The following is a 24572-nucleotide window of genomic DNA, read 5'->3' as shown; positions in this document are numbered from 1 at the left end:
GCTTTCGCCTGCTCCTCCTTCTGTCTCAGCCTCGCGGTAACCCGCAGCTCACGTGCGTGCCAAGGTGATCTGCCCTGCGTGGTGCCGTGTTGTGCTCGCCTGGTTTGGGGCTCTGCGGGCTGAAGTAGTGATGTTTAATAGGGGATTAACTACAGCAGTGTTCGGGCTTCTGGTCATCTTAGCCATCCATAATTTCAGTGTGAAATCAGTAAGTAATCTATTTCCTTACCCATTTTTATATAACCTTGAAAGAAGGTGATGTAAGGACACCTTCTGAGCGATGAAAGACTGGAAGGGACCACTCCCAACATCTGCTCCAGGCAAACGTGACCCGAGCTCTGCTTCCACCAGCTGAGGGGCAGAGCAGGACCTGCTCCTGACATCTTCTGCCCGGTCCAGCCGGGCAGGGCCTCAGCGGAGGCTTTGGGATTTCAGCTCCAAAGCATCTGGCTCCCTCTTGCGCTCCCCGTGTTTATGGCAGGAGAAGTCAGCTGGGACAAAGTCTGGCTGGTGCAACCCGCTGGGGCAGGTGGCCGCTGCTCACCTCCTCGTGTCCAGCCCGAGAAGCAGATCACATCGGTAGATGTGAGTCAAGACCTGACCTGATATGGACCATCTCTGTATTCTGGTACCCTTGAGCTGGCCAGGAAACATCAAGCTGTTCTGGAGCACGGCTAGGGATTCGTGTGTGCAGCTCCGTGTGCACTACGCGCAGCCTGCCGCTTGTAGCTTGATCGAGGAGCAGTTGTGACTGTCAGCCACAGCTTCTACCTTGGAGAAAATCCACCCTTCGTCTGCGCGATGCAGGCCAAGCGACAGCACCACCATCTGCACGTACCGCGCTCAGCGTGCGACGCGTTTCCTCCTCCGCAATGTCAGAAATTCAAGGAGTATAAAATTATTTCACATGTACAAAGACAACGGAACTCTCTTTTTCCAGTATTTTATATGGCTTTTTATTTTTTTAAGTACTTGGTGTCGCTGGTCCTGATCCGTACTGCTTCTATTGGTGGTTGGACTTGATGATCCTAGAGGTCTTTTCCAGCCTTAATGGTCCTGTGATTCTATTACAAAGGTAGCAGCAGTAACAAGTGGGGAAATCCACCTGAAAAATGGCTTCAATGCAATGCTCCGACAGCAGTGGCTGCTGCCATTAGGGGTAGTATTTCTTCTTAACTGAGTTACTTTTAGGAGATTTCTTTAAAGGTCATTAATGGGTGTCAGGAGACAAAGGGAGGCTGTGTTAGGTGAGGCAGAAAAAGGCACTTGTTTTCCAGCAGACGTTCTGCAACTCTGTACAGCTAAGGAAAAAGCAAGTACAACCAGACTGGGCTCTGTCAATTCTGAATTGTTGTGCGGTTTTGACTCGATTTTTCTGCTGTGTTTTGGTTTTGTGTTTTTTTTTAAATAATACATAATTAAAAATAATAATTAATTTTTTTTTTCTCTTAGCCAAGCTGTCTGGTTACCTTCAGGCAGCCTGCTGCAGGAATTGGGGAAGACTCCCATCCCCTAACGACAGGTGAAAATGGTGAAGTACCTACCTGTGATTCCACTATGCTCGTAATTTAAAAGTGAGGGATGGAAAAGGTCCTTTCACCAGTAACTGCGGCGGATTGAAGCCCAAAGGACAAGAAATGAGTTATTATGAATTAAATTGGATAGAAGCCATGCGTCCCATAAACACCCACCAGCCACACTAAACGCGAGGGAAGGAGTCACCACAGAAATGTTGTGCAATGGAGAAGGAATTTCCCCAGCGTTCGCTTGGCCCTGCTCTACAGCTGCTTTTCTCCCGCATATGATGCACGACAAAACAGAAACGTATGTGTTTGGTTATGGGACCCTCCTGAGAGCCGAACCGGGGCCAAGCGAGAGCCTCCGCTCCTCCGGATGCACAGACTGCGAGTTCATCTCCTCTCTCCCGGTGGGAGTACGTCCCCATCCGACCCCAGCGGGCTGCAGGTACTGACTCACCCACCACCCTGAGCTCACCCTTGGCTGGCAACTATGGTCTCTTTTCAGCTGGATTTTATGATTCTGAGTCTCCAGTGTGGCCGGATGAAGACGTAAGCCTCAAAGTTGTCTTAAAGAATGAGTTATTTCCTAGCAACGCTATTTATTTTTCCTACACATTTCTTTTATTTGTAATTTTTTTAAAGTAAGACACATCTCCCAGAAGTAGCAAGTACTTCTTCCTTAAGGAAATGTCACTCTGGCATTGCAATCTTTTGGGAGACCTGACAGTCTTTTTTCAATCTGTGCTTAACAAATGCACAGAGAAAGTTTCAATGCAACTCAAAGGTGGCAGAGACAGTTTTGATAACAACCATTAAACCTGCAGGAAGAGCTTTTTTCCTAATGGAACAACCTCCTTCCTGCAGGAACTGAATACATCTTTTACATTGCTTAATTAGACGCACAGGTAGGATGGGGAGAAAAGGAGGCTTTATCCTCCCTTTGCCACGCCAGAGCAGCGCTTTGTGCCAGTGACGATGGCGAAAGGACTCCAGCAAATCTTTCCTCCTCCATCCACCTCCTCCATCCCCTCTGGTCAACAAGGAGATTGCTTTTGCCTCCAAACTCCGTAATATTTTCCTGCTAAGGGATGTTGAATTGTCTCTCGGATCCTCAGGTTTTCGGGTGACAGAAAATGCCGCTCACCCCACTGACTGCAGTGGGGTGCTGCCAGGAACTGCGCTCAGATTCTGCTGCTATTTGTGCCCTTTTTTAAATTTTATTTTTTAAATTTTATTTTTTAGGCTTTGTCATTAGGAATTGTGCCTTAAGTCAAAACTTGGCGTTTAATACAGCAGTGCTTTCCTCGCCATAAAAAGAGCTGTGACAGTGAGAGCTGGCAAGTCTCTTACCAGACCTAATACTGATCTGTTTTATTGTGTTTAAGTATTCATGGTAATGAAAAAATCAGCCTTTCTTTTTTGGCTAAACATCCATTGTTTTCCATGGTATCTGCATCGTGAAGGAAGGAACAAATACATATTTCACTTATGATGTTATTCTCCTGAAATGCTGTTTACATTTTACAGCAAACATTAGTCTATCCTGGCGGATCAACAGCCTTTTTTTCCTGCTACAGGTTCCTCTGTGAGATTAAATCTTAGAGTAGCTCAGTCAGTCAAACCCGTACATGCCACAGCCTCTCTACTGTCACTAGTAAAGACCCTGTGCTGCCCGGCCCTCGCACAGCTACAAGGAACCATCAGAGGTGGCAAAGGTGGGGTGTGCCTGGCCAATGCTGCTGCAAAACTGACGTGAAAAACTAGCCTCAGAAAGCCTGGAGCCTAACAATAGCTGCTATTTACTAACCTACCCAGATCCCTATTTTCTAGGCACTCCATAAACACAAAACAACCATCACAAAGCTCTATTTGTCTAAAGAAATGACATCCTGGGTATGAGACCAGAGACAGCAGATGGGAGAGCGCCGGGAAACAATGAGACAATGCTGGCTGGCGGGTGAGAAATGGCCCCAGCGCTCGGCAGCCAAGCACCGCCGAGGACGTGGTGGCAAAGGGGCGTTTGACGAGTGACTCAAGAGAAGCTGTTACAATTGAACCAGGATTCAGCAAGAAAATTGTATTCAGCTGTGATGTTTTCAAGGTTTTTAGGTTTTGGCTGAAACTCGTTCAGTAAAAACGTCTGGCTTGCCAGGCAACAAGACCTGAATGACACCTGTACCAGTGCTGCAAGCTGTTCTGTTGTCAAACTAGACCCAAAAAGCGACGCTCAGCCAGTAGTAACCAGTCAGGATTCAGGCTGACACCAGTGCCACTGGTTTACCAGCCTAGCCCTTAACATTTATTGAAGCAAACAGGAAACACTAATTCTGTGAATCAGAAAAAACTGAGGGTCTTCAGCAAAGAGGGAAGAACAATCCTGACACTAGTAAAGAGCACTAATTTCATTAGAGGATTATCCTTCATAGAGGATTTTCTCTTTTACAGCTTTGAAAAACTCCTCACCTTTGCTTAAGCTCTATGGGGAGCACCCAAAAGAGGCCGGCGCTGGAGGGCTGCCTGCACCCCGCGGGGAGCAGGGGAGGGGCTCCTGCAGGGCCTGGTGCCGGGCAGGCACCCGCGTTCAGCCCCATCTCCGACCCCCTTGGTGAGCCTGCTGGCTACAGGGCAACTTGGAAGAGATTAAGCCTTTAAATACTACTCCACCCCCCTTCCAGTTCAGCATAGTACTTAAGCTCACCGTCTTCACACTTTGACAGTATATTTTAATACACAGCATTCACACTGGTTTAACAACTTTATCTTTCGCTGGCATAATTGCAATGGATAATCAGTCGTGACAAGAAAATGCCTAAAGCATTTCTTAGGCTCTAGGTTTGGGCTTCCAACCAAAAGCCTGGGATTTGGTTAAAAGAACACGGACACGATATTTTGTACAACTCATTTCTTTAATGGCATAAAAATCTGCACGTAGAACAAAAGAGCCGATGCTCTGTATGTTTTAGCAAAGTGTTCTGAGCACACTAATGTCACAAAATACAAGTTATTTTCTAAATTGGTGTTATAAAAAGCCTAAATTACGATGGGTGTTTGGACCCTTGTAATGGATATAGAAACAGATTTGCATAAACAGATATGATTCAAAGGTCTAAATGCCCCAAGATTTTTACATCAAAATTTGGGATCTACCTTCATGTCTAAATAAACTGTCGTCAAAGGATGCTGCAGATGCCGTTACAGCTGGGGAAAAAAAACCACATTATTGCTCCTAGGAAAACAAACTAGCTTATTTTCTACTGCCAAGAACTTCCAATGCCATCCTCTAAGGTCCTTCTCAGGACACAACAAGCCTGTAAATCTAGTAAGCATTCCATGCCTCAAGGGTCAAAGCTCTACCTTCTTCATGTATCTCCATGATGAGAACTTCCTTCCGCAGATAAAGGCAACAGAAAAAGGCTACCATTCCTGTTTTCTGCGGTCAACTCCTTGCACAGAGAAACATAACTCAACTTCAGCACAATATTTTGTATCATGTTGGCTCACCCAGCTCTGTCAGTCTGACTTATGCTAACAAGAACTCTTCAAAAAAATTCTCTTTTCTCATCATATGCACCCCGACAGCAAGACAGAATGAGTGTGTGTGTGCCCAGAATGCACCTAACAGAAGGAAAAAGGCAGCTCTATCCGCAGAGGAGAGGCCTAACTTCTTTCATCCCTAAGCTCACGAGAGATACAGAGATCTGGTCTGAACTTAATTTGGTATTTGAGGGGAATGGGCTTGTTCAGCCTCACATGGAGACTTCCCAGCCTGTGAGCAGGAGGCAGGCGACAGACCTGCAGTGTCACAGCGGTGCACAGGTTGCACCAGTACAGTCTGTATGAGAAGTACAATGTGTAAAGAACATGAACACTAACTTTCTACCTGGTTTGAAACAGGCTCTGAATCTCATTGCTCACCTCATTTGTAAATTCAAAAGTCTCAGAAGAATTTCCTATAACATCAATGTGAGTATCATAAGGAACGATCAAAACAGAAGGGTAACGGAGTTTTAGTCTTTCACATACCCATTTACACCTCCACTTTTCCTCTCTGAAGCGGTCTTTGAAGTAGATCCTTTCTTTACGTAAAACGTTATGGAGTTCCATAGACTGTTTTTCGATTTTCTCTTTGACTCTTAATGCCCATCTATCAGACCTACTTCCAGTATTCTCAATATGTACTGTAGTTATATCACCATCAGTGACACCAGAAATTACAATACCATCACTTGCTAGGAATGTCCGGGGAAAAAAGTACTTCATGTAGTGATATACATCCGTGTCAAGGACAACCACTTGTTTTCCCCCATCTGCATCATGAACGGAATCACTCGTCTCCGTGGTAGGTCTGCGTTGCTGTAGCCTCCTCCTTGGATTCTGACGGGACTTACTGTCTTCTCTTTTGTCCTTCTCTGGAAGGGATTTTGCTTTTAGTAAGAGAAAGTCTCTTAGCAAATTGATCGCTGGAAATGACCCTTGAACAGAAATATGCCCATTGGATTCCAAAGGACCAAACCTCAAAGCTGTACTCTTCTGTTTAAATTCTTGTATCAGATCTTCTAAAACAAATTGATCTTTGAAAATAGACATATTGAGGACAGATGTGACAGAGCTGAAGACCTGGAATTTTGAATTAGAGAAATTAAGTACTGGTTAACACAGCGATGGAAGTACAACTAGATAAATTATGAATGAGCTTACATTTTCACAGTAACGGGTTACTTTCAGCGGATAGGATCTGTGCAACCTCCTGTCTTCTAGTCGATGTTCATCCTTCTTTAGAACACTCTCTACAACTAAAGAGAAAGCCAGTAAGAGAACGCTGCACAGTAAGAGGATGCGCCATTGCCAGTCCAATGGCGGAACATTTCACGGGTGTTTTTCTCTTAATGCTTTCCCTAGCAATCTCCCACACACACACGTGCAGGTATGAAGAGATTCAATACTCTTGCCTAGTATTTTATGTATTAGTCAAAACTGTTCAAAGTGAGACAGAAGCCCGTCTTCTTAGAACATTAATTGGCAGAGAATTTTTATCAAAGGCCTGACTACAAAAATCATCTCTGTTACGCGTGGTAAAAGTTTATTCCTGAAAACAAACACAACAAACGCTTTGCACAAAGCCTGTTCAGAGTCACGTCTTCACTGAGCAGAAATAAAATCCTAAAACTTTGACTGGCTAAAAGAGAGGTGTTAGCCTCGCAGTTCTATAAAATCCTAGTACCAGGAAACAGTATAAAGTCATTTGCTTTAGGGTTAACATTAATCTAAATAATATTAATCTAAATACCTTCTTCATCTTCAAAAGTAACATATGCAACTCCTTTTTTCATTACAGGATACTTTACTTCTTCCACATCTCCCCCGTTATTCTTTGACATTTGGAAATGAATCATCAGTATGTCAGTCATGACATCATCGGGCAGAAGGCCATCTGGAACACCAGCGATGACAACTGTCCGTGCTGATTTAGCAGCTTGTCCTGTTGCCTGCGCACAGAGACAGGGCACACCATAAACGCAAGGAGTACCAGCGTGACCTCCCGTAGGGGTTACCCAGAGCCTCCCTGATCGCTGAGGGGACTCCCTTTCGCACAGACAACACGCGCGTTTAGTAGCTAATTAAGACAACCTGCCGAATCAGATCTCGGTGAGCGCCAGGCTCCCTCCAGCACCTTTACATTACTATGCAGTAAAAAATGGCCTGACTCTTTAAGTGTAATTTACACCCTCTCGGTATCTTGTTTTCTTAGACCAGTAAAAATTATATCTAAATTTAACAGCTTCTCAAATGAAAGGTCTGTGTCACACTGATAAGGTTGTTTGCTCCAATTCTAATATTAAAAATTTGAAGAGAGTGAAAAATTTTAATTGCACATACTGTTCAGTAAGGATTGTCTTTCCAGGGTGAAAGGGTCAGATTCAGACTGTCCTCGCTTGTTAATTTCATGCGAGCTGGGATCTAGCATTGCGCTCTGACTCATCTCTCCACTTGCTAAATGGATAACCTTGCTAAATTGGAAGAACATAATTCCAGTCATCGGAGACTCGCAGTGTGTAAAACAACTAACTACACACATGATTTTCATCAGAGCCAAACCTCCCAATGCTGCAAACATGAAACCCATCCTAAATAGGATTTACATCCATGTCTCGTTAAGAAAGGCATATTTTCCTTCCATTCCTACTACACAGGCATAAACAGTAATATTTCACTGGGAATATCACAGCAAAATTACTGCAAATGGTGGAACGCTGAGTAAATGTTGTAACAGTACATTGACTTTTTGGAAGAAAAAAATAATTTAGTCTATCTGCATGGCAACGCTCATGGGAACAAACTGTCAATAACTTTAGTGTGACTGTACGCGAGGTCACTCCCTCCATCTAAATTCTTTAGACTTCTCTCACAAAGTTTCTTCTGGACCTGGGCTGCATAAAACATTAGGGCCAGCACAGCAGTTACAAAGCCTGCAGAATGCACCGCCGGGGGCGAACGCTTCGTTGACGTGCATCCAAAGCCTTGTGGACCACCACCGCAGCGCTTCCGAGGAGACAGACTCAGTGAGACTGTGCAACCGTGCAAGCTTTTAATTCATGAAGACATGAGGCCTGTTTTTATTGCCCATCGAATTTAAAGAGCCAGGCGCTTTAATTATATTAGGCAATTATTTTGGAGGTAACGTTCCTGCGAAAGCAAGTTTCTGCACTAATGAGACAACGTGAAGAGAATACAAACAGCGTGCTTCCAAGACTGACAGAGTTTTATGCAGGATTTTCTCACGCCGATGCAGCCCGTGCACGAGCGGGAGCGCTCAGCTGCCAGACAGCATCTCACACCTTGCCAGCTGGTATTTTGGAGCAACCCTCATGCCTACTATTGGGGTTAGAAGAAAAAAAAATCCTATGAACATAGTTCGTTTGCGCTGAATCACTTGTAAGACGAGCCTGCGTTTGGCGGCTGTGGCTGGACAGACACACGGAGCGACGGGCGGATAAGGGAGAGGAGCCCTGCAACGCTGGCCGCTCGTCCACGCGCTTGCCGTTCCCTGGCAAACGTGTTACACAGACCAACGCTGCCAAGAGATGGGAGAGGAAAACTTACCCATAGACCTTGTCGGTTCTCACTGTTCTTAAAAAAACTGAAGGGGGTTAAAAAAAACTCCAGAGGGCTGGAGCAGCTCTCCTACGAGGACAGGCTGAGAGTTGGGGTTGTTCAGCCTGGAGAAGGCTGCGGGGAGACCTTATTGCGGCCTTTCAGTGCTTAAAGGGGGACTATAGGAAGGATGGGGCAACCTCTTTAGCAAGGCCTGCTGTGACAGGACAGGGGTGATGGTTTTAAACTAAAGGAGGGGAGATTTAGACTGGATATAAGGAAGAAAGTTTTTACAGTGAGGATGGTGAAGCGTGGGAAGGGGTTGCCCCGAGAGGTGGTCGATGCCCCATCCCTGGAACCATCCCAGGCCAGGCAGGACGGGGCTCTGAGCGACCGGGTCTAGTTGAAGATGTCCCTGCTCACTGCAGGGGGGTTGGACTGGATGGGCTTTGGGGGTCGCTTCCAACCTAAACCTTTCTACGATTTTATGAAATATTAGTACTAGCGAGAGGGAAATCGGACCTGTTGCTACCCCCAAGCGCAGGGCCGGGGCAGGCGGTGCTGCTGCCTGCGCACCGAGTGTTTCTTCGGCGCAGGAACCGAGCGAGGGACGGCCGCGATTCACTCGTTTCCTTCATGTCGCCGTTACTTTTAACCCCCCGACGCTTTAAGGAGCGGCGGCGGCGAAGGCCGCGCCTCCCACCACCTCCCGCCGACCCGGGCAGCGCCGCTGGGAGGGGGCTCCGGCGACGCGAAGAACCGGGTCTCCCCCCCCCGACCCGGCCTCGGCGCCCCCGCTCCTCCCGGAAACCCCGCGGCGGGAACCGGCGGTTCCCGTGGGCGGGCCGCCGCGCTCCCCTCACGGCCCGGCCGCCCGCTGTGTTCCCGTGTCGTCCCCCCCCCTTCGCGCCCCGCCGCAGGCACTTGCCATGGCGGCCGCTCCGCCGAGCTGAGGCTTCCTCCGGCCTCCGGGGGAGCGGGCGGAGGGCGGCCGCCCCCCGAGCACCTCCCGTCCCGCCGCCGGGGGCAGCGGGCGAGCGAGCGGCGGGGGCTCGGCCTGCCCCGGCCCGGCCGGGAAACCGAAAGAGAAACGGTGGGCCCTGCGTTCCGGGAGCCCCGCCGCGGGGGGGGACACGGACGCCACGGACACGGGGGGGCCTCCCCCGCGCCGCCTCCCGCCCCGCAAGAAGCAACACCCCGGTTTTCGCAAGAAATGGGTGGAGGCTCCCCGAAATCCAGCGCCGCTGCCTCGCAAGGCTCCCTGCCACGGCTGGCGTACCTGGTTTTGCTTACCCTTAACCCAGCTCCACGCTCTCCTCTCAGCGGAGGGCTGTAGGAGCCGGCTCCCCACACGGCAAGGCCCACACACGCACATGGACACGGCACCCCAAAGGTGGCACCGAACCCGTACAGCTGCTGCAGCATCCCCAGGGTCCCACGCATGGACACGGCACCCCAAAGGCGGCACCGAACCCATACAGCTGCTGCAGCATCCCCAGGGTCCCACGCATGGACACGGCACCCCAAAGGTGGCACTGAACCCATACAGCTCCTGCGGCATCCCCAGGGTCCTACTCATGAACACAGCACCGCAAAGGCAGCACTGAACCCGTACAGCTGCTGCAGTATCCCCAGGGTCCCACGCATGGACACGGCACCCCAAAGGTGGCACCGAACCCGTACAGCTGCCGCGGCATCCCCAGGGTCCCACGCATGGACACGGCACCCCAAAGGTGGCACCGAACCCGTACAGCTGCCGCGGCATCCCCAGGGTCCCACGCATGGACACGGCACCCCAAAGGTGGCACTGCACGCATACAGCTGCTGCGGCATCCCCAGGGTTCCACGCACGGACACGGCACCCCAAAGGTGGCACTGAACCCATACAGCTCCTGCGGCCTCCCCAGGGTCCTAAGCATGGTAACGGCACCCCAAAGGTGGCACCGAACCCATACAGCTCCTGCGGCCTCCCCAGGGTCCTAAGCATGGTAACGGCACCCCAAAGGTGGCACCGAACCCATACGCCTCCTGCGGCATCCCCAGGGTCCCACGCACGGACACGGCACCCCAAAGGTGGCACTGCACGCGTACAGCTGCTGCAGTATCCCCAGGGTCCCACGCACGGACACAGCACCCCAAAGGTGGCACTGCACGCGTACAGCTGCTGCAGTATCCCCAGGGTCCCACGCATGGACACGGCACCCCAAAGGCGGCACCGAACCTGTACAGCTGCTGCAGCATCCCCAAGGTCCCACGCACGGACACGGCACCCCAAAGGTGACACTGCACGCGTACAGCTGCTGCAGCATCCCCAGGGTCCTATGCCAGGGCTGTCAGACCGTTTGGACATGGAGGTTCAGCTCATGCTGGAAGCCACGCCTATCAAGGTGTGAAGTACTTGCATGTAGTACAGGTATAAAAAAGTCACAGCTCTTCTTCAAACTTCCAGTCAAAGATAAATTTACTCCACTAGGTAGGAAAAAGGATATTGCCATTTATAGAAACATCACCTGAATTCTGTATTCTTGTTTTTCATCTTTAAAGTGGTTTTCCAGCCCTTATGTGGCACCGCTATTGCCTCAAAACTTGAACAGTGTCATCAACTAATCAGAGAGAAAACCCATTTACAAATACTGATTGTCTTAAAATGTTACTTAAAATCTCATTTTGATTTTACGTATGTAAAACCTGTAGCTTCTCACTACTCCCATACACTGTGATGCCTCATGAGAATTTTAAACTTTTCTTTTTTAAGGATTTACTTCTCCACATTTATCAGTGAGGTACAGTTAAAATTAATGACATTTTTAACCTTCATCAGGTTTCCATCCCCTTGCTTTTTAAGGCATCTTATCAACATTTTAAGACTGTTAAATGCAAAAGTACATGATCTCCATAAATACTGCAGTACTACTTTTTTTTTTCTTTCGTTCTTTCACAATTGTCAGGTAATCAATCCATGCCTTTGCATGTGCTCAACAGTAAGAGGTGCTACAGTCACATGTATCCCACTCAACAGTAAATCCAAACTCAGCTGTGATGCTAGCAGCCTTCTAATTTCCCATATTCCCCTCTATCTATTGCCTATTACCAGTTTCTCTAGAATAAAAATACCTCAGCTGTATTTGTAGTGCTCGTCTTCCACTAGTTTGGTGCATTGTCCTCCTTCTGCATACTAAAACGTCAAATACTAGGGAAAGAAGTTCGGCATTAGACCCATGCTACTTTGGAGTTAAGATTGTTGTTGCCCAAACCACTTCAGCCCCACAGGGTAGCAAATAAAAACGACAGCAGAAAAATATTTCTCTTTGGAAAATAAATCCTTCTCTGACCTTGCATTTCCATTTTATTTCAAAGATGTTTTTAGAATGAGAACTGGAAGGGTAAACTGGAAGCAAAAGGGGGACTTTGCACGCTGAAAAATTGATCTGCCCTAAACTCTTTATGCCTTTTTCCAATGACCCCTCCCTACGTACCCTCCCAGAGCCAGCAGCCTGGCCAGACACACGCAACAAAATAGATACCTCAGACACAGCGGTCACCACCAGACTCCCTCCCCGGCATTGTTACAAAGCAATCTCTTAGACAAAGAATCATCTCATTTCTTAACTGTAATATTTTAAAGTAAGTAAAATCGTGAACAAAAATGAGGAAAAATGTAATTGTAAAACCAAATTAAAACCAAACAACAAACCAGGCTATTTACTTATGAGAAGCTCAGCAGAATTGGCGTCAGATCCTAAGAGAAGTAACAGCATTTCGGCGGCTAAAAGCAGTGTTACTGCTATGGCACTTCTTCTAAACTGTGGTGGTTTTACACTCTGCCTTTCCCTTTTTCTATTTTAACACTAATTTGATCATGTGGATCAAACCAAAGTGGAGTATGTGACCTATCTAAAATTTGCAAGATACAAAATCTGCAAACTTGCAGAAAGCAACCTTCGACTGAGTTTCAAGTCCTGGTAAAGGCTTTTATTATGGCTTTAATCAGGGGCCTCTGGAACACCACGCCACGCGTTTTGCTGAATTTCCATACAAAGTCTGTGCCATTACACAAATCAGAAGGACAGGTAGTTCCCTTTTTCAAGTATAAATTTCAGAACATTAAAGTACAATGTCCGCATAACTTCCTATGCCTCTGATGAAGCAAAACCTCAGAATTTCATGAGTTCAATCTACAGTTTTCTATATGGCATTCTAAGTATCCTCCTCAAAACAAACCCATGCTCCTCCTTTTGATACATATTTGATTCTCTCTATTTCCCCACCGCTATTACTAGGCTTTTGAAAATGAATTTCGATCATGTCCTGTATGCTTTCTTCATCATCTTCCATCTCTTGAATTCCTTTCAACAGAATGGTCTTCTTAGAAATCCCACAGTAGAGCTATTAAGGAAAGAAAAACAAACTTGTATTACACTCCAGTGGTTGCATGTACATCTAAAGGAACTGACAGATACTGGAAATAATCATATCCTTGGTGAGATACGGCTGGGATCTTTGATTACATTTTAAGACTTTGGACAGTGTGATATATTTCTGTCACTGAAAACAGCAGGAGTTGTGAACTCTCTCATACACTACTGAGGGCAATAGGCAACGCCCCTAGGCTCCTTAACTGGCGCGTCCTACGCTCCTTAACGCACCCGCACACTGGATTTGGGGATCTCCGATGACTCTAGACAGCATCGCTCCATAAAAATCCGTGCCAATACATGCTACGCACCTGCGAAGAACGCTGTCGTATCTCATAAACACACACACTCAAGTCAATGCTTTAATTGAAAGGCCTGATTATATACACAATGCTGACTTGATTACAATCTGTTCATACAGAGTAAAAGACAATTTCAGTGAGAATATGATGAGCAAGCAGACTAGTGTTACAGGAAAAGAAGTCATTATTTGGGTTGAGTGAATGAATGAAAACAATGAATGAGCAAATGTTTCACAGAACAACAAGGGTCTCTGCTGAGACTATCAACAAGGCCTCTCATCAGGGATGAATATGACAGTGCTTTGTGACTCGGAAGAAGGTTGTTGGGTGTGCTATTAACCTGCTTCACAAACAATTCAGTATCTGCCTCCTGTCTAGCACAGGCATTATGGTAAGTAATGATATAATTCGATCAAGGAAAGACATGCACTCCCTTTTAAAATAAATTACAGCTTTCACACTGCAAAACGTAAGATTATCAGCAAAGCAGCATATTGCAGGCTCACACTTGCTATTACGTTTTACAAAGTGCATAAGACAAAAGCTTCTGCAGCCCTCAGAATGGAAAATTCTGCCCGTATCTCCTATTTCCCACGCATCTGTTCTCTTCAGGGGTTAGCCTGGACTAGATTCTTTTACCTGAAACTGTTCCAAGCGTACGTTGGTTTTTGGGAACACAGAAAGCCTGTAGCAGCTTCCATTTACAAAGAAAGGATATTTAGTACATCTCACAAAGCTGTTAGCTGCTGTAATAGAGAATGAGAGAAACACGAGTAAGAGTAATATAATCTAAAATGCATTTTGTAAGCATATCAAAGACAGGCTAATCTTCCTTATAGGGGTTCAGAAAGTAATATATGATAGATGTAGATTCTTCATATGCATGCAGAAAAAAGTGCATTTGGCATTTCCAAAAAAGCAAAATAATTAAATAGCCACAAAAGCTTCTGAAATAAATCTAAAGCAGCTGCTCTAAATGGACGTGGCTCCACTGATCTTCACAGAATTTCATACAGTTGGGCAATCTGAATGCCTGTCTAACTTCATTGTCATGAAACAAGAACTAAAATCAAACACATTTTCCTCATTTTCTTTTTGCCATGTAAGTGGCTAGCGACGCAAAGGAAAAACAGGCTTTTGACAAAGAGAGAGATAAAGCTGACAAACTGTGTACCAGGTCGTGTTTGATCAAAAAGGAGTATGATGAAATACTGCTTTATTTACAGATGTGTGGGTCAACCCACAGCTTTTCCTGATCTACTTAACTCCCCGTGGGAGGAATTTGCTACGTTCAGTGGTGAAGTTACACAGAATGTAGTATGGAATGGAACGTAAGGCAGAATGGGCAATGCGGGCTGTGCATCTAGCTAACAGAAGATTACATACGATACCTCCAGGTCTGAGGAACGTAATAACAGCTGTTCTAGAGTGCTTGTCATAGCTCACATTTTCTACTTCTCCTCCTCCTCCCTGTTCAGATTTGTAGAAATTCAGCTCTAATTTATCTCTCATCCAGTCTTCGGGAATGCACAGCTCAGGTACTTCGGCAACGTTGATCGCCTTTCCAGAAATAGTGACATGGAGCTAAAAAAATAGATTTTTTTGGCACTGAAAACACCCGAAACAACCGAACCTGAAGTTTTTTAAGTACTGCAAGTTCAGATTGTTATAGTTTCATATTTCAGTTCATTACCTCAAATTTGATTCCCATTTCAAGTGTAAAAGGCCTCACTGTCACATCTGCTGTTTTGTTATCCAGGTTCACAGTATGCTTACCCATTTTTATCAGTCTCTGGGCAACTAAGGAAAATCACAAGTTTTCAGATATGAAAAGACTTGTTTAATCATTATAAAATCCAAACTATTCCCCAGTATCTTAAGCAAAATCTCCTTTTGCATCAATAAAGAAGAAATAAATAACAGTTACGCAACCAGATCCCACCATCCATGTCTTCAGGCATGTCTATTTCCATAAAATATCACTGGTTATAGGCAACAGGTAAAATATTATGCTATCTCTAGAATAGTAGAATCTTTATGCTGTCAAAAGATGCTCTCACTGTATCAAATATTAATACCAGACTTCTTGTATTTAATTTAAAACATCCCTGGATGAAAACCACATCACTACCAGGTGCAGGGAATGTCTGTTAGCAATGTTAGATCATAGGTGAAAGAAATGACAACATGCAGAGTGCTTACAAGATTTTTTTCTACTGACTGGTATCAAAATAGTGAAAGGTTCTCTTTGTGTTCTTTCTTTGGCTGTTGTTGATTTTTTAATCTAAATTTTTTTTGTAAATCTTTTCCCTTTGGCAATGAAATACGTCGGAGACATTAATTTTATACTTAAAATATGCATCATACCTTCTTCATCTTCAAAAGTAAGCAGTGCCTGGTTTTGATTCAGTCTGAATGGGACTTTCGTAGTTACCCCAAAAACACAGTGAGTATTCATATCTTGGTAATCGTCCTTCATGTCTTCCATGTGACTGAACTTCACTTTCTTTTCCGCTACCTTTTTCTTAATCTAATATTTTAGAATCAAGATGGGGAAAAAAATCATTCCTGTAATTTATTGCAGAACGGAAGAATGAACAGTAGTCTTTCCTTGAAGTGCTACATGTATTTTGGCTTTTTAAAGTTTAACAGTCAAGCAGATTGAAGTCATGGCTGGTAAAACAGGTATAACTCTTCTAACTAAACTGACTAGTTGTACTTGTCTATTCCTGGCATTTTAGTCAATGAGGTGGGTTTTTTCGCCCCCCCTTGATTAACTTTGAACTTAAACTTGACCTTATACAATAAAAATTCAACTGAAGTCCACAGGGGTTTCCACCTGCAGAAGCAGAATACTTTTGGTATCTAAAATTTGCAAAATGCAAGTATCAAAGTCACTTGTGTTACCATTTATTTTTGCCTAATTGCATCACTGCTCTACAGCAACAGGAAGGCTGCTAATAAACAGCCTTGTCTCTGTTGCCATCTTAGTGAAGTAGACAAGAATATCCAAGAATTTTAGAGCTAGGATATTTTAAAACTCTTCCTGAAAACGTTGGTTAGGAAAGGCTGTTTGATAGACTTGAGGGAGTCTCAGATAAGTCTTTTTTCCCCTTTACGTAACTATTTCAAAATAAAACCCGGTGTAGAAGAAAAATACTGTTTGTGCCAAGATAAAATAACCAGAGTAATTAAAGCATTTCTGCCACCTATCTTCTAAACTAGCATCTTATCTATGAGCCCACTTTCTTTCCATTCCCTCTACCGCCAGTGGAAAGAGAGACACTCTTCCTAAAGATAATTCAGACCCTGGGTGTAGGCCCCTGTTCACAATGAATCTCCTTCGAGAGGAGCCTTGCCCTGTCCAACAACTGTGTAGGAGGCTGGATTTAACTGACATCTTCTAAACTTAGAAGCATAATTTAGAAATCCAATGCTAATATTGTAATATTGTTACCATTAAACAAGGTAACACTTGGATCGAGTTTCAATCTCTGTATAAACAGCAAATGATCGCCATTTTAATTTTCCTGTAAATTCCCCAAAATATTTGGGTTTGTTCCAATTCAGAATAAAAACGGGTTTTTAAAAGCTGAAATTTCCACAAGAGAAGTTCCAGTTTCTGAACACCTCAGAATCCACAGCAGTTTCACCAAAAGACACTTTGGATCCTGAGTTTAAAACTATTTAGCATCACTAATATTTATCTGGTTGCAAACTGAGTTATTGCTGATTTGGAGTAACATGAGAGAGGCTATAATCAAGTCAAGCTCAATATAGGCTAAAATAAATGCTACATTTGCCATATAATGCACTTTCTTGAGAATTGCCCTTTCTTCCATCCTCTTACCTAAGAAATATAACAAGAGTACTTGAAAATTACTAATTCTATGTGTATTTTTCATTCCAGTATCTTCCATTTAATAATTTCCTGCTTTTCTTCACTCCTCTCACATTTTCAGTATCTCACACACTTGTATTTGTTTCCATATCCTTAGCCTTCCTCGCATTATCTTGCCGGATAAAATAAGAAAATAAAACTTCAAGCTATATTTTATATTGTGATCAAGAGAGGTTCAAATGCTGAACTGGCCCCAACGGTCTAGAACTGACAAAATAAAAACGTGCCCTTCGAAAAGACAAATTGCAAAATAGTTCCAAAATATTTGCAAAACTTTACCCGACCATCCCGCGAAAGCACTGCGTTACATTCTGCAAGTTCTTCTTTGAGCTTTTCAATCTCTCTCTTCAACTCAGCGTTTTCTTGGCTTAGTAAAAAGACTTCTGCCTACAGCCCAAAAAGTATTAAATGCAAAATTAAACACATGAAGACAAAAATACATTTCAGCAAAATCTGTAAACATTAGAAGCTGTTTCAACTTTTAATTATTCTACATGACAGCCACGCACGACACGTTTTTTGCATAGCTTTAACTATCCGCAAGGTAAATTCACTCATTGAGGAGCAGTTTCAGTCAAAGCAAATTACAGTAAGAGGACTTTTGAAACGAGGCATTAGCATTTCCAACCACATACAGTGTACCATAAATTGCACAGTGCTTTCCACGGTTATGGTGGTTCCTCACACCTGCAAGGTCAGCACTTATGTCACCACACAAACATTTTTATTTTCGTGATCTTAGGAACTGTTATCCCTTTTCTGAAAAGTTTATCAGGCGAGGACAGCTTCTGACACACTGCCACTCTTCCCTCTTCTTCAGGAAGGAAAAGTTCTGGGACACCTCTTCAACCTCCTGTCTGCCACATACTTCCCCACACCAGTGAATCCTAAATGGGCGTAACGCCCATGTAACTAAATCCAGTATTTCCTGGACAGGGAACACAACAGAAAGAGAAGGAAACACAGCAGGCGTAGTCAGCTCCAGCCATACACAATTAGAAGATGGCTCTTTTAAAGTCATGAACTACTTGAGACATTTAGACCAGTTCCCATCAGCTGAAGATAATGTAAAGCAAAAGCCAGATGATGATAATGACCTCTTCTGGCTATAAAAGCCAAATATTTATGATTGCACAACCAAATCTAACTTTCAGAAAAACTCATGCCAACCTGAATGGACTTAACCTATTAATTATATTTTGATATTTTGCAATACTGAAGCTGTAATTTCTCATCAGTGATTTACAGGCCAAGCAAAACTCCACTGAAACCGCTCCTTGACAGCCTACGGAAACTTATCCTATTGCTGCACCAATGACAGCACGTGGCACACTGAGGTCATGAACCAACTAGTTCTCACACCAACTAGCTCTAGAAAGAAGAGCCCTCTTCAAACAGCTTCAGGCTCTTGCCGAGCTCACTGTCACTTAAGAAATGCTAATCCCTTGGGTGCTGTAAGAGTTAAGTCTTAAGCTAGTCTTAAGGCTGGCTGGGAGTTGACAAAGCAGTGGAATCAACCCATTCAATTTTATTGGCATCACACAAAACAAACTCATCTGTTAGTGGAGAGTCTTGGAAGACTGGCTTTGTCAGTCTTCGTCTTCTGTACAAAATAGGTCTCAGTTTTGCCCTCACTCTTCCAACATTACCATAAGACTTATTTTATTGCACCGGTTCTTAGTCTACCACTGAAAAACTATGTGTAGAACGTCCTAGTCATACAGTCTGCAAACTGGTAAAGCTGTTTAAACTGAAAAGGAAATATTACTTTTATTTTCTCTAATCAACAGCCCCATCACAACTCCCCAGATAATAACAGCTGTAAGTAAGCCTTCTCCATACCTCACGGTTGCTCCTAGATTTAATATTGCCCTTATGCTGTTCCTCTTGAAAGTCCTTTAGCTTTACCAGCTCCTCCTCTGCTTTAATACACTCTTCTTCAGCGCTTAATTTACAGCAAAGCAGGTGAGTATTTGCTTTTTCAGCTCTTTCAATTCTTTCCTGGATAGTAAAAAGAAAAATATTTATTTTCTTCCACAAGAGCAAACAAAACCTTAAGCAAGCCCTTTATGTGAATTTAACACTTTGGATAAATATTTCTCTTACACTTACAAGCGTAGTCACCACTGTGATCAACACAAGCATGTTGAAGAACAGAGAACAAGTTAGACAAACATGTTAGAATTGGGGGAGAGTTGATTTGCTTTTAGAAGGATAGACTAAAGGTCTTCCAGGTATCTTGCAGCTAATTTCCATGCATCTACATGATTTATAGAACTTGCCTTCCATTTCTTCAGTTCTTCTTTGAGTCCTTCAATCTCATCTTTCGATGTGCCACAATGGTCAGTGTCTATCATGCTCTGGAGAGAAAAGAAGAGGCACAAACAGGTTTTCCCTTCGATTCGGCAATAACTGAGACACACCAAACAGTTCAAATGAGTCTTCAGAGTAACAGAAATACAACCCTCTGCAGCTGGACAAAGCGTTTTGCCATGGTAGTTTTCAATGTGCGTCCGTTAATGACAGTCCCATATATTTTGCCTGTGTGCCCATTTGCTGTTTTTCTCCAGTTATGCGATGAGTCAAGCATTTTGAGAGATCAACTGTATTTCATAATTAAATCTTCCTAAAATCTGCATGCCAGAGGACAGCATATACCACAAAGTTTTTTTAAAAATGCATTCAGACACTTAAGCCAAATCATTGAACTATTTTAACGGCTGGACAGGACAAAAAGCTAAGAAAATGGATCCTCGTCAGTAATCATTACTTGCTAGCTATCCAACTGAAAATATTCACAGGCTAATATTTTGAAAAATAATAAAAGCAAGTTGTGCCTATGTTCCTCCACAAGGAACTAAGCCCCTCAAACCCACAAATGTTTCTCTATATGCTTTCTCAGCAGTTCTTCTGAGAGAATGTATGAAGAATGAGCCGAATGAGAAAATAATTTCAAAATGGGATGCTTCCAAGCTCAGGGGCACTGGACAATAAAGGGTAACAACAAGCAGGTGGAAGGTGATAAAAGAAGCATTTCAGAATTTAAGTACTTCAGGGCAGAAGTTCACAAGCACAGGAAAACTACAGCTGGATAAAGCCCAAGAAGAGAGAAAATCTCCTCTGTTCTGTTTTGTTTCTATGGCTGCAATATTCTGCAGGAAAAAAAAGAAAAAATCCAAAGAGACCTGCTGAAACAATCCCTCCCTTTTACTTAAGATTACATAAAACTTGAATGTGAACCATGAAATTTAGGCATGGAAAAGGTCTAAATTAGATAATCTTGTCAATTCTCTTGGTAATGCTGGGTATTTCCTAAAAACAACAAAATAGAAAATAATTTTTTCCAATGCTTTGTCCAGTTTCAAATGCCTATTAAGCAACAGGGAAATCCCCATCTGCGTATAATGTAAAACCAGAAAAAAAATCCTTTGCTCAAGGGATTGAGTGCAGGAAAGCAGAAGGATGAACACGCCACAGCTGGAAGCTGATAAGAAAGAATGCCTGTATTTTACTGAAAACTGGTCTAAGATGACAGTTTTCAACCCGAAAGAAGGAAAAAAAAAATAACAAGGAAAACAAGAAATCCCAGGGGAAGTCCCATCCAAACTACTTGCTGCACTGCAAGAACTGAATCGAGGGAGGTGCCAGGAAAAAGGAAATTCCCCTAAGAAATCTTCAAAGAGACAGATGAGCAAGCAAGGCAGGACAGGAAAATTGTAACGGAACCTGTAATGCGGACGCTTTGAAATGAGACTCGCCCTATGGAAACAGGAAGCAGGAATGAGGAACGTCCATGGTATTGAAGGATGGAAGAAGGAAAGGCAAGAAGTTTCAGAAGCACTGTCCTAGCAGTCCAAGCACAAACCTTCATTCAGAGATACCCTTGTCAAGTACAGATTATTTTTTTCCAGGTAGCACATCAGAAAATACTTACAAAACCATTATCATACAAAGGTAGTGGGGCACTTGTTAAATCCATTGAAACCTGAGGCAACAGGAAAAAAAATTACAACATTGTGAGTATCAGGTTTTCATCGCAGCAGAAGAGATACCGGAAGCTGTGCTGGGCTAAAAGAATTTTCACGTGTAAATGTTGTATCTTTTTATAAGCAAAAGTGAAATATATTGGATATCCAAAGTCTCCTTCCTTAATAAGCATAAAAACCAGAGATATACGTGGAATTCTACATTGCACGACTTAATTTTTCAGTCCTGAAAGTTACGTACTTACCTTTACGTTATTGGATTACCATTATATACATGCTTAACACCCTGTATGCTCTGTGCTTAAGAGATATAACCCTTAAACCTGCTTAACACAAAACACCTCCTTTACACAGCAGATAATGTCAAATCTAAAACCTGTTGCCACAACATTTAGCAGAGGCAGATAAAAAAGAATTTAGACAAGGTCGTGGGCCACCTATCCACAGAGAGGTGCTAAGGCGCACAGGTTCCCAAGCAAACCTAGCCTGTGGGTGCCAGGGCAGTGCAAGGGCTTCACACCACGGGTTAGATGCTCTCTAAGTAGTGCTCACTAACAACTATCAAGGCACGGGTAGCAGGTGGCCCGGCTGGGTATTTCTGAAGGTCTCACCTGGAAATTTTGACCTTGGTTTTTACCCAGCACCACCATACCTGCTGCATTCAACAAGGAGGCTTGCAATTGAGGCCATCTTTAGTTAATGATCCAGGAATCTAAAACCTCGTGAAATTCAACAAAAGCAAGTGCAAAGTCCTGCACCTGGGGAGGAACCACCCCACACACCAGCACAGGCTGGGGGCTGAACTATTGGAAAGCAGCTCTGTTGAGAAGGCCCTGGGGGTGCTGGGGGGCAGCGAGGTGACCCTGAGCCAGCACCGGGCCCTTGGGGCCAAGAAGGCCAACAATATTCTGGGCTGCATGAAAAGGAATGTGGCCAGCAGGGCGAGGGACGTTCTCCTCCCCCTCTGCTCTGCCCCAGTGAGGCCACGTCTGCGGTGCTGCATCCAGTTCTGGGCTCCCCAGTTTAAGAAGGATGTGGAACTACTCGAGCAAGTCCAGCAGAGAGCTGCCCAGGTGATCAGGGGACTGGAGCATCTCTCTTATGAGGAAAGGCTGAGACCTGGGTTTGTTCAGCCTGGAGAAGACTGAGCAGGGATCTCATCAATGCCTATAAATACCTGAAGGGCGGGTGTCAGGACTATAGGACTGGGCTCTTTTCAGTGGTGCCCAACGCCAGGCCAAGGGGCCACGGGCACAAGCTGGAACACGGGAAGTTCCACCTGAACATGAGGAAAAACCTTCTTTCATGTGCAGGTGCCAGAGCAGGGGCACAGGCTGCCCAGGGAGGCTGTGGGGTCCCTTCCCTGGAGACATTCACACCCCGCCTGGACGCGGCCCTGTGCCCCTGCTCTGGGGGTGCCTGCTCAAGCAGGGGGTGGGACGGGGTGAGCCCCAGAGGTCCCTTCCAACCCCCGCCAGTCTGGGATTCTGAGTAATCCTTTTCTGCTTTGCGTTAAGTACGCATAATTTACTGATTTATGTACTGATTCCTGATTTAGGAAAGTGAAAGCAGCATAACTGAAAAACATCTTGGCTTCTGCACAGGCCAGCCCAGCCGGGAGCAAAGAGGCCCATCTCGCCCCCGCCGCTATGCTTCCTCGCGTCGTCCAGGGTACCGAAAACAGGTCTCATGGCCACACTCGAAGCTCCAGCAGCCCAACCCGGCCGCCCGCGCTCGCCCCTCGCCTCCCGGGCACAGGCCATGGAGCGGGTCCCTGTCACCCCCTCCTGTGCGGGGGCGGCCCCTGCACCCCGGAGGCGCTGCGGGGAAGGCCGCGCCAGCCCCGCCGCCACGAAGGGCCCGCGGCCCGCTGCCCCGCCGGGCAAGCGCCCGCAGCCACCGGGCGGGCGGCAGGCAGGCGGCCTCCCGGGGCTGCGGCGGCCAGCCGGGGCTCGCACCACTTACAGACGGGAAAAGCTCCGGAGCGGACGCGTTTCTGGGGTCGCAGACGCGGGTCGCCGCGGGGGGGGGGGGGAGTGGGGGAACCGGTTGCGCCCCGCACTCCCCGTACGGCGACAGGTCCTGCGGAGGGCCGCGGTCCGCAGCTCGGAGCCGGGCTCCTCGCAACTCCTCCGCTCCCCGCCGACACCGCGGCCGCTTTCGCTTTCGCTTCCCGCCGGCGGAGGAAGGGCTGGCGGGGCTCCCCCCGTCCCCTCCCCGTCCCTGTCACACCGGGGCGGCGACAGGGTGCCCGGCCCCGGCTCCTCGCGGGTCACGCCGCTCCTCTTCCTCAAAATCCCCCTTAGGAAGGTGGCGCCGCCGCCCCAGCGGAGGGCAGCGAGGCGCCGTCCCGCCTTCCCCTCACCGCCGGAGGGGCCGAGCGGGGCGGCCGGGCTGCGCCTCACGCCACCCCTCTGCCGACGGGGCCTCGGCCCCGCACCCCTGAGGCGTCCCCGTAAATAGCCCCTGGGCAGCACCCGCCTGTGCTTTTCCTACAGAAAAACGGGAAAATCCCAGAAAAGGGAGGGAGCGGGTGGGCTGGGAAAGGCCGCTCGATGCTGCACCTTCAGGGAAGGCGCGAAGGCTTCGTGTCGGCCATCACCGCCCCTTTCGCCCCCTTTTCACCATCTCCTAACTTGGCTGGAAGCTTCTGGTTTGGCCTTAGGATTCTTCTGTGAAGTAAAGTGGTTAAGACTTTGTGTCCTCAAGCTGATTCTGATGAATGTGTTTGTTTTAGACCACATTCTCTGGGATTACGTGTTTGGATTATAGGGAATAGGCCTTCCTTCTTTGCCAGGCTGGGGCAAAAAGCAAAAAACATGTCAGTGACAGAAGGACCCTTCACTGGTGGAGATGCCCTATTCAAAAAAATAATTTCTGGAAAAACTCTGGAAAAACCACAGCAGGCGATGGCCACACGGCCCTTTCCTCAGGGTGGCAGCCCACCACCACCTTGGATGCAGCCCACCACCACCTTGGATGCAGCCCACCACCACCTTGGAGGGAGCCCATCAGCACCTTGGAGGAAGCCCACCACCATCTTGGGTCAGAGGGATGAGGTGAGTCCCTGGGGCAGGAGGTGGCAGCCATCTCTCATCAAGCAGAGGGCTTCATCCTCCTTCAAGAGGCACATGGCTGGTTTATAATCCCTTCAGTATATACATTCTTAAAAACGATCCATGGCAGACGCACCTAGAATTGGGCAACAAGGTCACTGATGGGCAGTCTATAGGCAATGACATTCTGCTCTAAGTGTTTAAGGACTCTGAGTTTTTTCAAGTCCTTTGGCTGGCCATAGCATGAGCTTGGTGATTTGGATCGGAACACCAGTCTGACAACTACCTCCTATTCCCCCC

The 24572-nt window shown here is 45.9% G+C and overlaps 2 protein-coding genes across 5 annotated transcripts; both read right to left on the bottom strand.

Moving 5' to 3' along the window:
- Nucleotides 1-4407: 4407 nt before the first annotated feature.
- On the bottom strand, nt 4408-9850 carry RBM43 (RNA binding motif protein 43). Of its 3 annotated transcripts, none has more exons than XM_075092742.1 (4): nt 9541-9850; nt 6808-7006; nt 6219-6313; nt 4408-6137 (listed from the first exon to the last, which is right to left on the bottom strand). In XM_075092742.1, the coding sequence occupies exons 1-4, from the start codon at nt 9541-9543 to the stop codon at nt 5397-5399; spliced, it is 1038 nt and encodes a 345-aa protein (XP_074948843.1). In that variant the 5' UTR covers nt 9544-9850; the 3' UTR covers nt 4408-5396. The 3 variants fall into 3 exon arrangements, with proteins under 3 accessions (XP_074948843.1, XP_074948844.1, XP_074948845.1); XM_075092743.1 differs by lacking the exon at nt 9541-9850 and adding an exon at nt 7398-7950; XM_075092744.1 differs by lacking the exon at nt 9541-9850 and adding an exon at nt 7149-7227.
- Nucleotides 9851-11932: 2082 nt separating this feature from the next.
- On the bottom strand, nt 11933-23595 carry NMI (N-myc and STAT interactor). Of its 2 annotated transcripts, XM_075092745.1 has the most exons (10): nt 23182-23595; nt 21165-21215; nt 19513-19590; nt 19073-19231; nt 17510-17617; nt 15697-15859; nt 15023-15129; nt 14721-14913; nt 13969-14075; nt 11933-12998 (listed from the first exon to the last, which is right to left on the bottom strand). In XM_075092745.1, exons 2-10 carry the CDS (start codon nt 21207-21209, stop codon nt 12810-12812), a joined length of 1149 nt encoding a protein of 382 aa, XP_074948846.1. In that variant the 5' UTR covers nt 21210-21215; nt 23182-23595; the 3' UTR covers nt 11933-12809. The 2 variants fall into 2 exon arrangements, with proteins under 2 accessions (XP_074948846.1, XP_074948847.1); XM_075092746.1 differs by lacking the exon at nt 21165-21215 and having other exon boundaries at nt 23182-23508.
- Nucleotides 23596-24572: the final 977 nt, after the last annotated feature.

This window comes from Phalacrocorax aristotelis, chromosome 5 (genome assembly GCF_949628215.1).
Source record: "Phalacrocorax aristotelis chromosome 5, bGulAri2.1, whole genome shotgun sequence".
In the NCBI taxonomy this organism is placed as follows: Eukaryota; Metazoa; Chordata; class Aves; order Suliformes; family Phalacrocoracidae; genus Phalacrocorax; species Phalacrocorax aristotelis.
This window is presented reverse-complemented; position numbering and strand designations above follow the sequence as displayed.